The sequence below is a fragment of the Hemitrygon akajei genome, chromosome 12 (assembly GCF_048418815.1).
Source record: "Hemitrygon akajei chromosome 12, sHemAka1.3, whole genome shotgun sequence".
NCBI lineage: Eukaryota > Metazoa > Chordata > Chondrichthyes > Myliobatiformes > Dasyatidae > Hemitrygon > Hemitrygon akajei.
Window position 1 is genome coordinate 28089224 of NC_133135.1, and position 16672 is coordinate 28105895.

General features: G+C 38.3%; 1 protein-coding gene across 6 annotated transcripts in view; it reads left to right on the forward strand.

Moving 5' to 3' along the window:
• The window catches only part of szt2 (SZT2 subunit of KICSTOR complex), a 242331-nt gene that overhangs the window by 96042 nt on the left and 129617 nt on the right, over positions 1 to 16672 (forward strand). For all 6 annotated transcript variants that reach the window (XM_073062784.1, XM_073062788.1, XM_073062786.1 and 3 more), the window contains exons 30-37: positions 1037 to 1133; positions 2279 to 2356; positions 3134 to 3430; positions 7438 to 7573; positions 9290 to 9406; positions 10460 to 10538; positions 13568 to 13753; positions 14924 to 15223. In XM_073062784.1, coding sequence (XP_072918885.1) covers positions 1037 to 1133; positions 2279 to 2356; positions 3134 to 3430; positions 7438 to 7573; positions 9290 to 9406; positions 10460 to 10538; positions 13568 to 13753; positions 14924 to 15223 — 1290 coding nt within the window. The remainder of the gene's footprint in view (positions 1 to 1036; positions 1134 to 2278; positions 2357 to 3133; positions 3431 to 7437; positions 7574 to 9289; positions 9407 to 10459; positions 10539 to 13567; positions 13754 to 14923; positions 15224 to 16672) is intronic.

Here is a 16672-nt window from a genome sequence, read left to right on the forward strand (position 1 = left end):
AGGTGGGTCACCGACTCCTCCTCACTACAGTCCTCCTGTGGGCAGAGGGGTGTGGAGACGATGTTTTGGGTGTACAGGAGGGATCGGAGTGGGAGGGCCCCTCTCACTGCCAGCCAGGCGAGGTCTTGGTGCCTGTTGGTGAGGTCTGGCGATGAGGTATTTTGCCAGATGAACTGGACGGTCTGCTCGGGGAACCACCCCACTGTGTCCATCATGTCCTTCTCCTGCAGTGCACTGCAGGCACCTCTTGCTCTGTTAAATAAATACAGGCCTAGCATGGTTAATCTTGCCACATTCGCTAAACTCACCCTTCTAAGAATCAATCACAAGCGTGTCCTTTCTTAGTTGGGGAGACGAGATTTGTTTTTCATTTGTGATCACAACAGGTCATACCTAGTTGCAACAAGTCATTGTTACTCAAATCCTTTTGTGTTAAAGGCCAATCTACCATTTGCCTTTCTGTATATTTGTTGTACCTACATGTTAATTTTCAGTGATTCCTGTACAATGTTACATACGTCTTCTGAACAACACTATCTTTGACTCCCACCATTTATAGAATACTTGGCCTTCCTAATTTTTCTGCAGCTTGCCCTTTCAAATCCCCTTGTTGTAAAACTAACTTCAGTTAATCTTTACTTATATGCACCATTCTCCTTTAATGTTTTTTATTAGACTGCTCATGTATGCTGCTTTCTCTTTCTTTACTGGTACTCCATTATGTTCTGGAACTTTCACAAACCTCATGTTTGCATCTTTTTTTTGGTAATTATTACAACCTTTTAACATGTGATCTCATTCAGCAAATCTGGAGTAACTAATCTAGAGTGCTAGGCTACGGTGACATGACAAACATGTAGCTTATTAGTTTTTACTTTAATTTGTTTCTGACATGGCTCATTTGATGGTTTTTCACAATGTGAAACTAGTTTTAAAATGCAGATTTCAAAACTAAAAACTGCCAAGATAAGTTCATATTTTTCATTTAAATCTCCAGCATGTGGCAATACCTTATTTTAAATTTTTGTCTTTGCAGGACAAGTTCCTTGAGATTGGACGGCAGCATTTCAAGACAGTGCCTTCAAACCCTTATTACTTCTTTTACTGTTCTCCCACAACAAGGAAAGAGGCAAGTCTGTGGTGACCTGGCGCATGCACAATAATAGGGCATTGGTTTGGAGATTTTGAAAAAATTGTGCTAAGCTCCATATCATGATACTAACAGCAGATTAACACCGCAGTTAGTAAATTGTATTATATGGTTCCTACTACAGCCATCAGAATGAGACATGAAAGAGGCTGCGTTGTTGAGAACAAGTAGGTTCACATTGGCAGTGCTCAATGATCATAAGTTAACCAAGACTTCAATGGAAGCATTTTATTTTTACTAATAGGATTGACCTCTTAAAATAGAAGCTATTATACTGTTTTGCTTTAACTTATCCTGGAGTTTGTTTCATGGGCATGGTAATTACACTGTACTTATCCCACATGGTTATGTGTAAATTAACATCATGACTCATCCATTGGAAAGCAACACTACCTCACAAGTCCAACATTCTTAACAACCATTTGTGTTCTTTAGAGCCTTGGATTTTAAATAGTAAAGGAGAAAGGGAAAATAACCTTCTCTAAATTTTCTGAACAACCTTGAGATATTTTACATTTAGATTAATTCTCTTCAGAGATCTGAATAGCTGTATATATGTATTGTTTATTTTTAGAAGTACTTTATACATTGTGATATTAAGTTGTTTTGGAATTTAAAAAAGGCAAACAGCACTTATTTGCATTCTTCCTCATTTATGACGTTTTCAAGAAGCTTAAATTTTGATGTCTGCTTTGCAATTGCTTTAACCCTCAGTAAAATACCCATCGTGAACAGAGGACCTTCAGAAGCATGACTGTGATGACTCCAAACAAAGGCACTGTGGTGCAGCAGTTAATACTATAAAAATATCATTCTCTATGACATCTTCAACATTCTGCAATAGGTCTCTGTGGAGAAATTTCTGTTTAGCACCTAGTTCAGTAGCTTAGCAGGGTTGGTGAACTTGGCTGTAAGGTTAAAGTGTCTTCAGGATTGGAATGCCAACTGAGCAAGTAGAAGTAATGATCCTGTGGTTGTAAATCAAATAGATAGTCAGGATAGTGGCTTTAATTCAATAGCCATATATCTTCTGTGTATAGAAGTGGATATCTATGACTGATTTGACAAGAACTGTAACTGTGACTCCTGTTTTTCTAAAATGCACTTTGTCCTGAAATTTATAGGAAGAGAATTATCAGGATGAAAGACAACGAAAACAGAGTGAGGATAATGATCTTTCGGAGCTGGAGATGGCAGGGGAGGAAGGTGAGATGTTCTGAATTTTTTAATGTGTTATGGTTTCATTGCCTGTTATAAGCATCAATTTAGTTGTTTGTTTCTCACTAAGTATATTATTGAACTTGGGAATTAAGCTTATTCCAGATACTGCACACATTGTTGGTATCTATCATTTCCAGGTTGGATAAAGTATGGGTTGGATGCAAAGTGATCTGGGAGTCTCTGGTAATTCAGTGTCTATATTTGATCAATGAATTTTCATGTTCTCAAAATCGATAACCACATATATTGCATGGATTTGCAAATTCAGTGCTTGTTTGTGAGATGGGTACAGCATGCTGTTTATATATAAAGAGTGTCCTTTCAAGAAGATAAGTGAATTTGTGGTCTTGCAATTCTGTGGATCAAACTATATCTACAATTTAACTTCAGTTGAAGTTGTAAACATTTTCTATTGTGCCATGATGTTTTGTATTCCTGTGGCAGCTATCCTTGTAGGTTGGCAGGGTGAGACTTATTTGAATGTTTTGTGAGAGGGACTGGCTGAAAATTACTCATAATTGAGATAAAGTTTTTCAAGATCATCAAAAAAAAATGTTATCCATTAAAATAGTTAAGTTATAATTCATATCCAACCTGAGATTATGGTGATAAATTTTAATTCCTTGTGCCAGACTTTCTCTAAAAATATGATTTTAATACACAATTCCTGAGCTTGGTACTTAAAAACAAGCAATTGCCAATACTTATTTCAAGTAAGAACTGCTATCTAGCTTTAAAATGTTAAATATTATGTCTTTGCAGGGAGTACATCAGGATGCTGTGTAGTGACAGAGAGCGATCCAGATTTAGAGGTCGAATATAGGGAAAAATCTGACAGAGAATTGCAGGATGCTGATTCGCTCTCGGATACCAATACAGTAAATAGAGATGATGATTCGTTCAGTGTTCTTGGGGGCGATTCTTTAAATGAACAAGACTTTCCTGATCAGGAGATGCCACCATTATTTGTTCATCTTACTTGTTCCCTCAGTGGAAAAAAATGCCATGGGCCATTTTCAGTGGAGTCCATACCAGTGGAATCACTGCCCACTTGCCTTGGTAAGTAAAGAACTCAAGGTTGGAAGGAAAGTTTAAATAATAATGTCAGAAGTCATACAGCATAGAAGCCTGCCCCTTCAGTACATACCTATAGTAAGTTTATGTACCAGTTCTTGGTCTTTCTTTGCCCTGATAAGTCGTGTTCCTCTAGATAAATGCTGGTCTGTGCTTCCATCATTTTTCATGCAATGATTTGTAAATCCCAACTACCACCTTTGTTATATCCCTTCTAAACTTTTAACTCCTTAAGCATGCCTTCTGGTTATAGATGTCCCTACTAGGGAGAGAAGTTTACTACCATCTACCCTACCCTATCTATAACTTTGCACCGTTTCTACTCCAAAGAAAGCAAAGCTAGCTTAACCAATCTCTCCTAACTGAGATACTCCATCCCAGGCAACATCCTAGTGAATCTCTTAGAGTGGCGCAGCTGGTGGAGGCACTGCCTCTTATAGCCAGTAGCCTGAGTTCAACCATTGGTGCTGTCTGGGTGGTGTTTGTGTGTTCTCTAAATGGCCACATGGGTTTCCTCTAGATGTTCCAGTTTCCTTCCACATCCCAAAGATGTGTAGGTCAGTAAGTTTATAAATAGTAGGCATCTGTAAATTCCCCCACCGTGCAAGTTAATTGTGAATGATAGAATTGGGCATGAGCTGATAGAATGTAGGGAGATTAGAGTTAGTGTAAATGGGTCTTTGATTGTCAGTATGGATTTGATGGGCCGAGAGGCCTGTTTCCAAGCTTCATCTTTCTATGACTTCTCTGAACCTCCTTTAAAGAAATCACACCCTTTCCAAACTCTGGCAACCAAAAGGGCGCACAATCTCGAAATATGGTCTGACCTAATATTTCATAAGCTATACCATAACATATCTGCTCTTATACTTTATGCCACAGCTAATGAAGCCCTGCATTCCATATGTTGACTTTAGCACCTCATCTATCAGTGTTAGCACCTTCAGGCATCTTTGGATTTGTACAGTTCATTCCTTATACAACTATCTTTTATTATGTAGATCCACTCTTACTTGACCTCTCAAAGTGCATCACTACACACTTATCAAGAGTTAATTCCATACATTTTTGCTCTAGCCAATTTACCAGCTGATCTATATCTGAAACTATTCACTCTCAGTGACATTGCAGGATTTTGTGTCCTTTTGCAAATTTACTCATGACATATACAGTCATGAGGAGCATAAATAGGGTCAACATATGCAGTTATTTTTCTAGAGTTCAGAAATAGAGAACTACAGGGCATAGATTTAAGATAAGGTAGGTGGAATTAATAGGAACTTGAGCAACCTTTTCACGCTGTAGACGATGAGTATATGGAATGGGCTGCCAGAGGAGGTGTTTGAGGCAGGTACATTTAACGACATTTGGAAGGTTCTTGGACAGGTACATGGATAAAAAAAAGATTGAGGCGTATATGCTGAAAGCAGGTAGTTGGGACTTGCTTAGATGGAAATCTTACTTGGCATAGATCAGTTGTGCTTTAAGGCCTGTTTCTGTGCTGTATGACTCTTTATCTCCTGCATTCAAAGTTCAAAGTAAATTTATTATCAAAGTACATATATATCACCATATACAACCCATCAGTTTATTTTGTTATGGGAATATTCAGTGTATCTATAGAATAATAGCAATAACAGAATCAATGGAAGGCCCGCACCATCTTGGGGGTTTGGCCAGTGTGCAAAAGACAGCAAACTGTTCAAATATAAAAAGAAATAATAATAAATAAATAAGCAATAAATATTGAGAACATGAGATGAAGAGTCCGTGAAAGTGAGTCCATGGGTTGTAGGAACGCTTCAATGCTGGGGCGTGAAGTTGATTTAAGTTATTCACTTTGGTTCAAGAGCCTGATGTTTGAGGGTAATAATTGTTCCTGAACCTAGTGGTTTGAATTCTGAAGCTCCTGTACAAACTTCCTGATGACAACAGTGAGAAGAGAGCTTGTCCTGGGTGGTGGGGGACCCTGACGATGAACGTTGCTTTCCTACAACAGCGTTTCATGTAGAAGTGCTCGGTGGTGGGGATGGGCTGGGCCGTATCATTACTTTTAGTAGGATTTTCAGTTCAAGGGCATTGGTGTTTCCATACCAAGCTGTGATGTAGCCAGTCAATATACTCTCCACTACACATCTGTAGAAGTTTGTCAAAGTTTTAGTTGTCATGTTTAATCTCCTCAAACTCCCAAGAAAGTAGAGGAACTGCCTTGCTTTCTTCATAATTGAAAAGTTCTTAATGTATGCTACAAACCTTAAATATCCCAGTGTCGATCCCTGTGATATGCCAGTGATCACAGGTTTCCAATCACAAAAGTAACCCTCTACTGTCACAGTGCCTACTATTACTAAGCCAGTTTTGAATCTAATTTGCTTTTGATCTCAGTGGTTCTAGACTTGCATGCAGGACCTCATCAAATACCATACTAAATTCCATCAATCACATTGCTTTCATCTATATAGTAGCATCCTTGAAAAATTTGAGTAGTCCGATAGGATGTCACAACAAAGCCACCTTGATGATGTGACTCTGATCATGTCCCTCAAAACCTTTAGTACTGGCCTCTCTACCAGTAAGATTCACTGCCTTGTAGCTACCTGGCTTATCAATGCCGTTCTTCTTGACTAAAGAAATTACATTTGCTGTCCTCCAGTCAATGATGATTTAAAAGTCTGTCAGCATCCCAGCTATCTCCTCCTGTAGTAGCCTGGGATACATCTCTTCAAACCCCAGAGATTTATCCATTTTTATGCATAATGGAATTCCACCTTCTGCCTCACTTGGCTACACCTATCACCTGCCAGCTTCTACTCCTTCCCATCCTCCCCTCCTTCATATTCTGACCCCTCCTTTCCAGTCAGGGTCTTGCCCTGATATGTTGACTGTTTATTCCCCTTCATAAATGTTGCCTGACCTGCTGAGTTCCTCCAGCACTTTGTGTGTTACTCTTGATTTCCAGTTTCTGCAGAATCTCTTGTGCTTATCCATCTTTATGCCTAAGACATTTAATATCTCCTCTTTAATCATAATATGCTCTAGAATATCATCATCTCCCTCCCTGTGTGACTTGCTTATTTCTTAATTTGTGCTTCACTTCTTGAACACCAAGCATTCCATTTTCCTGACAGCCTTCAGTCAAGGTGGTCTATGTTACCGTTATTCTAATCGCCATCCTCTTTATTTCATCCTTTCACTTTTCTCCCTATCTGTCATTTCTTCAGGATAACGTGATGCCAATGAACAGAGCTCTGACTGGAAGTCTAGATTGTCATTTGGCATAGTAATTGTGGCTCCAAGTGCTGTACAATCAGGCTATCTTGGTTGATAACTGGCCAATTCACATCATTGATTGCTTCAATGTCATATGAACAGCTGGTATAACTGTATTAGCCATTTGGTTTAATGCAAGGTTTCTTCTATTGTCCCATCTTGCAACTTAAGTATCTGATGGAAGCTGGTTGATGACAGATGAATCTCATTACTGTTATCTTGGTAAATAAAGTGGATGGTAAAAATCTGTTCTGCCGTGGTGGGGTTAGGTGGTCAGTCCAAAACTAGATTTGCAGTGAGAGGGAAAAGAGTTAGAGGACCTAAGGGTCAACTCTTTCATGCAGAGATTGGTGAGTTAATGGGACGAGCTACCAAAGGAAGTGGTTGAGGCTGTTACAATAGTATAATTTCAGAAGCACATGGAGGGGGCAGGTTTACAGAGCTATGGGGCAAGTGCAGGAAATTCAGACTAGCCGTGTGGGCACCATATTTGGCATGGACTCATTGGACTGAGGACATCTATCTGTGCTGCGTTGCCCTATGAATCTTTTTTTTTAAAAGCTGTTCACTAAGAGGAAAATGGCTGCTTTATTCTGGGGATAATGTTCAACTCCTGTTTAACCTGAAAGAATAGTTCTTGCAATTCCTTTATTTCCTCACAGTCTCTTTTTCGTTTACATTGAACAGAAAATATTTTCACTTGTTTAATTTTCTTCATTTAGGTGAAATTATCAGCTGCCTGGAGAACTTCCCAGTCAAATTGATTGATCTAGATGACCTTGTCGTCACTTTGGATATTTTTGTCTTGACTCTTCCTTTAGAGATTGAGATTATGCCCGTTGACGTGAACCACCACAGGTAAGTTGAGAGGCAAGTAGCATTTTTACCATGTTTAGTTGAAGAGTGCACAGTGAAACGAGTTGGTGAGTTCTCTGAGTATTTGTGAGGGCAGTTGGAATGTCCGCTTAATGTTCCAATCAAAGTGTTCATTTGTAATTGTAAACAATGGTTTCTAGAGGACTTCCATTTCCATGGATTTGGCTAACACTAAACAAACAACAATCTCTTTGACCCCCCCCCCCCAAATCATCAGGCAGGGGGTACTGAGGCATTAGGACAAACACTGTAAAGGTGGGAAACAGCTATTTTGCTCTTCTTCCCCCCTCCCCAATCATAAGACTACTGAACTCCCTGCCTGAACCCAGGTCTCAGCATGTCTGAAGTGCTAGTAGCATTATGCGGTTGACTTTTTAACTTGTATATGCACCTTATTAGTACCGTACTTGTGGTGATATTTCTTCATGTTATGTATGTGAGTTATATATACAGTGTTGTGCACCTTGCTCTCATTTAGCAATATATATGTGCATGGTTGAATGAGGCCAAACTTGAACAATTGAATAAAAATTTTAAAATGCAGATGCCAGAAATTTAAAACAAAAAAAAAAGAAAATGTGGGAAAACCGAATACTCAGCAGGTTAGGTTGCATCTGTGGGGAAAGAAACAGGTGACATTTCAGGTTGGAGAATGTTCTGATGAAGGGTCTTTAACATGAAATGTTTACTTAGCAATACTTAGCACTAATGTTACCAACTATCGCTTGTGGGGTGGCATGGTAGCAGTTAGTGTAACGCTCTTACAGTACCAGCAACTTGGGTTCAATTCCAGCTGCTGCCAGGAGTTTATATGTTCTCCACAAGAGTCCTGCGGATGCCCCACTTTTGTCCCAAGTTCCAAAGACACTTCGGGTTAGTAGATTACTTGGTCTCATGAGTGTGTTCGGGCAGTGCAGGCTCATTGGGTTGGAAGGGCCAGTTGCTGTGCTGTATCTCTAGAAAAGTAATTTTTTTTAAAAAGCCCTGAGCAAACATACAGGGTGCTTTAACACAGATTTAAACAAATTAGAATGCAATGGCAAGAGTGCCCTAAACAGTGAATATTCTGCAAAACATCTTTATGGTGACTATACCCAACTTCAGTGCTCCTCAGCACATAGTCTTATGCCTTTGAGTTTACCAGTTTGCTGCACTTGGTCAAAGACTTGTGGCCTCCCTGAAAATCTATTTCCAGTCTGTTGCTGGTCCCTGTGTAATGTGCATTTTGTTCAAGATTTCTTCAGATAGGAATTCATAGACAAGATTCAGTGAATTTCTGAAAAATATTTTTACTGTCTAACTTGTCATTTTAAAAAGTACTTTTGTGTAACATTTATTTTTTCAAATTTGCTATTACCTTTAATTTGTATATTTTAGCTAATATTTGTCTAAGCAGGGAAAGACCCCCGAGTTACATAAGTTACATCTATTTCGAGGCCACTCTAACCAGAAGCTAACAAAACAATTGTGCCATCTGTATAGATTGTGTTCTTGGGCGTGTTGAAATAAGTGGAAATCCATTTTTTAGCCAAACAAGACGTGGTTGAATATGGAGTTATTTGAGACATGAACAGATGTCTGTCTGCGATGTTCAATTTCAGGCTACGTTGACTTCCTTGTACTTTTCCCAAGGACAGCTGTGCTATTGCAGATTAATTTGTGTATGTAATTCTTTGTAAATATATTCACTTTCCCTAGGTACACATCGGAAAGCAGCAGTTCCATGAACCGATCTCCAGGACAACCATCATCTTATCGATCTGATGAAGAGTTAATGCAAAATATAGACCGACTTGCCTCTACCACAGATGAGAGGTGCAGTCTTCTGAGAAATTAATTAAAATAAGTTAATCTAATGTATTTACTTCTAATATATAATCAGAGTTTACATCATTTATTTTAATTTTGAATGATCAAAAACAATTTCAAAAATAATTATCTTAAATCAATGTACTCAAAAACTAAACTAAACTGCAATATGAAACTTATTTATGAAAATCCTTTGCTTGTGTTGTATCCTGATCAGGCTGAAAGAATTTCAATTCAAATTACTGCAAATGCAGAAAGTCTGAAATAAAAATACGAAGTACTGTAAATACTTAACAGGTCAGGTGTTAGTTGAAGAAGTAATGTTGAAAGGACCTGAAAATTAACTCTTTTTCCTTCCGCATAGATTGTGCCTGACCAGTTGAGCAGTTCCAGCGATTTCTGTTTTTGCTTTGTGCTTCCAGATCAATAAGAAGCTTCATATAAATACACATTCTTAAAGTATCAGTTCTTTCAGCAGCCAATCTTGACATTTAGTACTAGAACATTATTAGAATCTCCAATGTTTCCAAGATTCAAAGTACATTTATTATCAAAGCGAGGAACCTGAAAGAACCCAATTTTAAAAAAAAGACCAACCCCAATGTGCACAGAGATAGAAAAAAATCGAAACAAATCATGCAAGCAATAGAAGCAAGCAACAACGGCATTCCGAACCAAACTGAGCCCATAAATCCAAATCGTTGGATCAGCCCAGGGTAGGCCCAAAGCCTCAGTATTTGGTTCATCATATTAGCAGGGAAATCACCGCCTTATTTCATAAAACCATTTATTCGGCCTTCATTGCCTCTAAACCAAAACTATGAAGCTTTGAACTTGCTGAACCAGCCTTTGTTTTTATTTCAAATTTTCATCATCTGCAGTTTTTGCTTTTTGAGACTATGGACTTTTGAGTGCTTGAACAGGGGATCTTCACCTGCATTTAAAGGATTTATTTTAAATGATTTCTGTCCACACAGAATGGACACTATATATTTATCTTATTTCTGAGATTAGGTGAATTGTCTCTGTCTCTTTGTGCTGTATGTTGCTATATTTCAGGATTACAGAGGCTTTATGTGATCCACTTTCCAAGCTGCCACCTTTGCACAAACAAGCTGTCCTTGCTACAATGGATGAGGTAATGTCATAGAGATCAATGTATTGGAAACAACATTTTTTTAGCATTTTTTAGAAGGTAGAATGGCTACTTTAATTTTTTCTACTGCCACTGCATAGACAATGTTTGATTTCAAAGCAATGATTTTCAAATAAGTTAGCAAAATTTATGTGAAACATTCTCCATCCAATTGCTTTAACTGTATGGCATTGATTGAAGGAGTTCTAGTGTTTTCCATCTTGTCTAGGCAAACCAATATAAAAAGAAAAAAATATAGATGAACTAGAAAACAACAAGGATGTAAAGGAGACACAGATTATGCAGTTGATGGAAATCTTGAGCAATACTCACAAAATGCTGGAGGAACTTAGTGGGTCAGGCGACATCTATTGAGGGAAATGACCCTTCAATAGGACTGGAAAGGAAGAGGCTAATTCTGCCCCCTGTCCTTTCCAATCCTGATGAGGGGTCTCGGCCCAAAGCATCAAATAGTCATAACCTTCCCTAGATGCTGCCCAATCTGCTGAGTTCCTTCAGCATTCTGTATGGGGCTCGTGGATGTGAAAGAGGCAGTTTGTCCCACTGAGTCATAGCCTCTGCTGTAAAATAATATCCTTGCTTATTAATCTTGCCATTGTGCATTTGTAACAATTAATACTTTCAATAGGGGGAATATTCCCTAACCTTACTTACAACACACACAAAATGCTGGAGAAACTCAGCAGGCCAGGCAGCTTCTATGGAAAAAAAGTACAGTTGATGTTTTTGGCCGAAACCCTTCTGCAGGATGGACCTCACTAAACCTCCTAACCTCACTTAAGCAAAATTGTAAATTGCATTGAGCTGAAGGAACTTTAAAGTGGGGTAGCTTAAGGCTTAGTTGAAGAATTTAATATTAGAACATTTACATTAGAACAGGACAAATGGTTAAGATGAAGGTTACATTACTGAACAACCCTGGTCTGCCCATTAAGCAAAATAATTTCTTAGCTTCAGGTTGACTTCATTTCCTGCTTTTTCCTATATCTGGTAATTTTATCTACTGAATAATCATAGATAATAGAGTTTTGAAAACAGTTATTGAATAAGAACTCATAGTCTTTGTAGATGGAAAATATCTCAGCCCTAAATGGCTGAATCTTTATCTTGAGGCTAGTGAAAACAGTTTTTCAACAAGCTGTCTTGCTGTGCCTTGAAAATAATTCCATGATTCTCATTTTACTAAAAGGTAGAAAATTTCAGCAAAATATTATTGGCTAGCTTACCATCATATTTTATCTTTTCTCTCCTTGTTTATTTTTTTACTTTCCTTCTGTTGGTTTTTCAAACCTTCCCAATCCTCAAACTTCCCACTAATTTTTGCTATATTTTATGCCCTCTCTTTTGCTTTTTAGGTATCTTTAACTTCCTGTGTCAGCCACGGTTTTCTCATCCTCCCTTTAAAATACTACTTAGCCTTTGGGATGTGTCTTTTCTGCATCTTCTGAATTGCTCCCTGAAAATCCAGCCATTGCTATTCCTTGTCACCCCTGCTAGTATCCCCTTCTAATCAACTTTGGCCAGCTCCTCTCTCATGTCTCTTTAGTTCCCTTTGCTGCACTGCCATACTGATACATCTGATTTTATCCTCGCCCTTTTAAACTGCAGGGTGAATTCTAGCATATTTATGAAATGTGCCTCCTAAGGATTTCTTTACTTTAAACCTCCAAACAGAGCTGGTTCACCCAATCTAGGATTGCCTTTTCCCTATTGGGTTGAACCACAAGCTGCTCTAAAAAGCTATCTTGTAGCTATTCTACAAATTCCCTCCCTTGGGATCGTAGCACCAATATTATTTTCTCAAACTACCTGCATATTGAAATCCTACATGACAATCATAACCTTGCCTTTTTGACATGCCTTTTCTGTCTCCCATTGTCATGTGTTATCCCACCTCCTGGCTGCTGTTCAGAGAGCTTTAGATAGCTCTCATCAGGGTCTTTTTACTTAACTTTATTGACAAGGATGGTATATCTTCCTGTACTCTAAGGGTTTGATTCATTTTTTACCAACAGAGCCACCCCATCCCCACTGCCTACCTACATCCTTTCAATACAAGGTATATCTTTTAATGTTAAATTCCCAAATATAATTTTCTTTCAGCTGTGGCTCAGTGATGCCCACAATGCCATACCTGCCAATCTCTAGCTGTGCTACAAGATCATCGACCTTGTTCCACATACCGCATGCATTCAAATATAACACTTTCAGTGTCATATTCATCACCCTTCTAAATTTTGCCCCCACTTTACACTTATCCCACTGTCTGCAATTTTGCCCTATCATCTGCCTATTCTTCCTCACAGTGTCACCGCACACACTTGTATACCAACTGCCCCATCCTAATTTGGCAGGTGGATGTGTGCGGTGACACTGTGAGGAAGAATAGGTAGATGATAGGGCATAATTGCAGACAGTGGGATAAGTGTAACGTGGGGGCAAAATTAAAAAGGGTGATGAAAATGACACTGAAAGTGTTATATTTGAATGCATGCCGTATATGGATTTTAAATTAGTTTAACACTCTCCAGCAGCTCAAGTAAACATGCCTGCAGGGCTATTAGTTACTCTGTAGTTCAGGTGCAACCCATTCTTTTCGTATAGGTTGTGCCTTCCTCAGAACAGATCTTAATGATTCCCCACAATTTCTAGTACATATTTTTTCTCTTCTGCTGTGAAGATGGAAATAAAATATTTCTTTATTTATTCCTGCCATTTCGTATTTCCCAGTACAATTTTTCATAGGGAACAAAATTTACCTTGAAAGTTTTATTTTTATAATTATTAAGAAATGAAATAGGTTTTGCTGTATCTAGCCAGCTATTTTGAAGTATATTATTTGTGAATTTATGACTTCAGTTACGTATCAACTTCATTTTTTCATTAAAGATAAAGTGTGACAGATTGCTTTCTGGCTTTATATTTATATAGTCTTAAGAGTTAAAGTACATGGATTTCATAAAGTTTGTTTATTGTTCTCTTACTTATTCTAAAATCCATCTCTTCTTTAGATTCATTGGCTCCTGGAAGATGAAATAGTATCAGCACTGCGCCATTCAACAAATATTACCTTAGCTATCCTACAGAAAGTATCGGATCATGTGTCCAGGTCAAAGGGCAGGCCACGATGTCATAGTGAAGTTGTTCCTTTACAATTTGTTTTTGGTCCGGAGCAATCACTGGAGAAGTTCAAAGAGGTGTGCAGAATTGTTAGGATAAGATGTCAAGTAGTTTGTTAATTTTAAAGAGAATTGACCAAAAGAAACCTAGTCCAAGTATTACTAATGTTCTACATACACACTTGCCAAAGAGTGGGAAATTGAGTTAGTGAGACACAATTTACACATTTTCAGACTGCTTAGGGTTAGCAGAAATTTTAAAACCCGTAAGTTAAAAAAAATCTGGTTAATAATTAGCTATTACGTGCACACCCTTCCTCAGAATAGCTCTTAAAATCGCCCATGAGGAAAATTCTCTTGTATTAATAACAAACAGGCAGTTACAGTGTCATTAAGTTGTACAGCACAGAAGTGGATGTTTTGACCCATTAGGTTCATGCTGTCCATCAAATACCAAGTTTCACTAGTTCCATTTTGTTCTCCTCACATTCTCATCAAGTCCTTTCCAGATTTTATCACCAACCTACATTGGACTGACCAGTTAACCTACTTGCTATTCTACACATCTTTGGGATATCTGAGTGAAATAGAACACCAGAAGGAAGCAGACTAGACATAGTAAGAAAGTGATAGAGACGGCAAAGGATGTTCAGACAGATCTGGAGTTTGAAGCATTAACTCCAATAACTGGCTCACAGTGTCACCCCTTCCAATTGAAGTCTTTCTTGATGAAAACAGAATTCATACTAAAACATTGCCTGCATTTATTTTAATTGTCCTATGCAGAAATTCATCTTCCCCTTTAAAAAAAACTACGAGTCTTTTACACAATCACAAAGAAGTAAGCAGGAAGAAATCCTTGCTATTCCTGCCTTGTCAAGATCTATCCAGAGTCTTGACTTCATTCCACCTTTCTTTCTTGATTTTTACTGACTACCATTCAATTATTTCTGTACTAATCGTATGTAATGTAATATTCTGTGCAACACACAGTAAAAGGGCAGACAATTCCAATATGCTTGTGGACAAAACTATTAATTAAAATAACAGTTAAAAAGGTAAAAATTATTGTTTGTATTCAAATCACAATTTATTGTAAATTTTCAGGATTAGAAGCAAGATAATATGAGTAAATAGCCTAATTATCGGACATGGTACTGGAGGAGATGAAAATAGGCAGACAGGACTTGATAATTTACCTTTGTTAGGCCTTTGTTTTAACTGTTCTTTCTGTGTTTTCATTTTCAGGAATTTAAGCGCATGAATCTTTCAGGGTATCTCCTCAATGAGGAAGCAAACAACTTTTACTATTTATCCGTGAGTCGTCTGCGTGCACAGAGGGTGGGCATCGGACGAAAACTTTCCCCTGAACCCCAACAGCAAAGTCTAGAGAGTGAGTGCGCGGCTGTGACAATGACATGTGATGAGAGTATCGATGCCGAGGTAGCCTTGATCTGCCATCAACCCCAGGAAGGTTGGACTAAACAAATGGAAGTAGCCAGAGCATCGTCTGTGACTGAGGGAGAAAAGACTGAAGAGAAGTCACAGGTAATATTTGAGATGGTTTCCTGGTTGAGAGTTCAGTTTATCAAAATAATGATCATCAGTAATATTTTTCTGTCTACTTGATCACTGTAGAAGTGAACTTCTGCAGCGATGAAGTTTTGTAATTGCTGTCGTAATTAGATTCATGTCCGATTAGATTTCAGATATAATTGTAATGTCTTAGGAATGAAATGAACAGCATGTTTTCATCTTTAAAAAATGTTCTTTATTTAAAGCTCGTTTTCAATTTGCTTTCAAAGTGCACAGTGTGCAGTGGTGTCAAAGGTGATAATGTATATTAGTGATAAACAGGGATTTGTGCCTGGTATGCAAGAATATTTCAAGACCAGAACATAGAACAAATGAGTCGTCCGACCATATGTTTGAAATATTTCGGAATGGCAGCCCGATTGCCCCAAGAACATAGAATTTCGGTCAAGCCAACATTGAAGAAAGTACTCTACAGACCTAAAGAACAAACCAAGCTATTGGACAAGTCCAGTGTGGTCTGTAAAATCTAACTTTGGGACTGCAGCAAATATTAACGTTGGCCAAACAGGGAGAAAACTATCCACAAGGATCCATGAACATCAACTGGCTATTAAGCGGCATGACCAACTTTCCCTAGTCTCTACCCGTGAAATTCAAGAGGGGCACACGTTCAACTGGGCATCAGTGAAAGTCATGGCAGCGTGCAGGAGAATTCCTAGAATCGTAGTTTTCCACAAACAATTCCATAATCAGACATGTAGTCTTTGATCCCATTTATAGGCCAATGTGGGCAAAATTCCAGACAACGCACAGAGTTCACCTTTTAACTAATCAGTGACGAGACCCCCCCCCTTCCTACATCACAATTGTGTTTCGCTAATGATGACCAGTCAACAGATTGATAAGTATATAAAGGCCAAGCATTCAGAGGGCATACCACAAGTGAACAGCGCACTGAGGTTGCCCCCTTATATGGTAATGAAACGTTTGCAAATGGATTGCCAAGATCAGAGAACAACTCCAACTCAACCCAACCATATAACAATACAACACAGGAACCGACCCTATGGCCTACTACATCTATGCTAAACACAAAGACAAAATAAACTAATCCCATATGACCGGAAATAAACTAATTCCTTCCATTCCTGTTTGTTCATGTACCTGTCAAAATGCCTCTTAAATGCTGCTGTCATATCTGTTTCCACCACCTCTCATGGCAAGCATTTGATGCACCGGTCTCTCACTGTGTAAATAATACAAAACTTGCCTCATAAATGTGCTTTTAATTTCCCACTCTCATTTTTTAAACTTGTACCTCTAGTATTTTACCTGAGTAAAAGATTGATCATCTACCCTATTTATGCCTCTCATAATTTTATGTATGTGTATCTGGTCACCCTTCAGCCTCCAGTGTTCCAGAGAAAACAATCCCAAGTTTGTTCAAGCTCTCCTTATAGA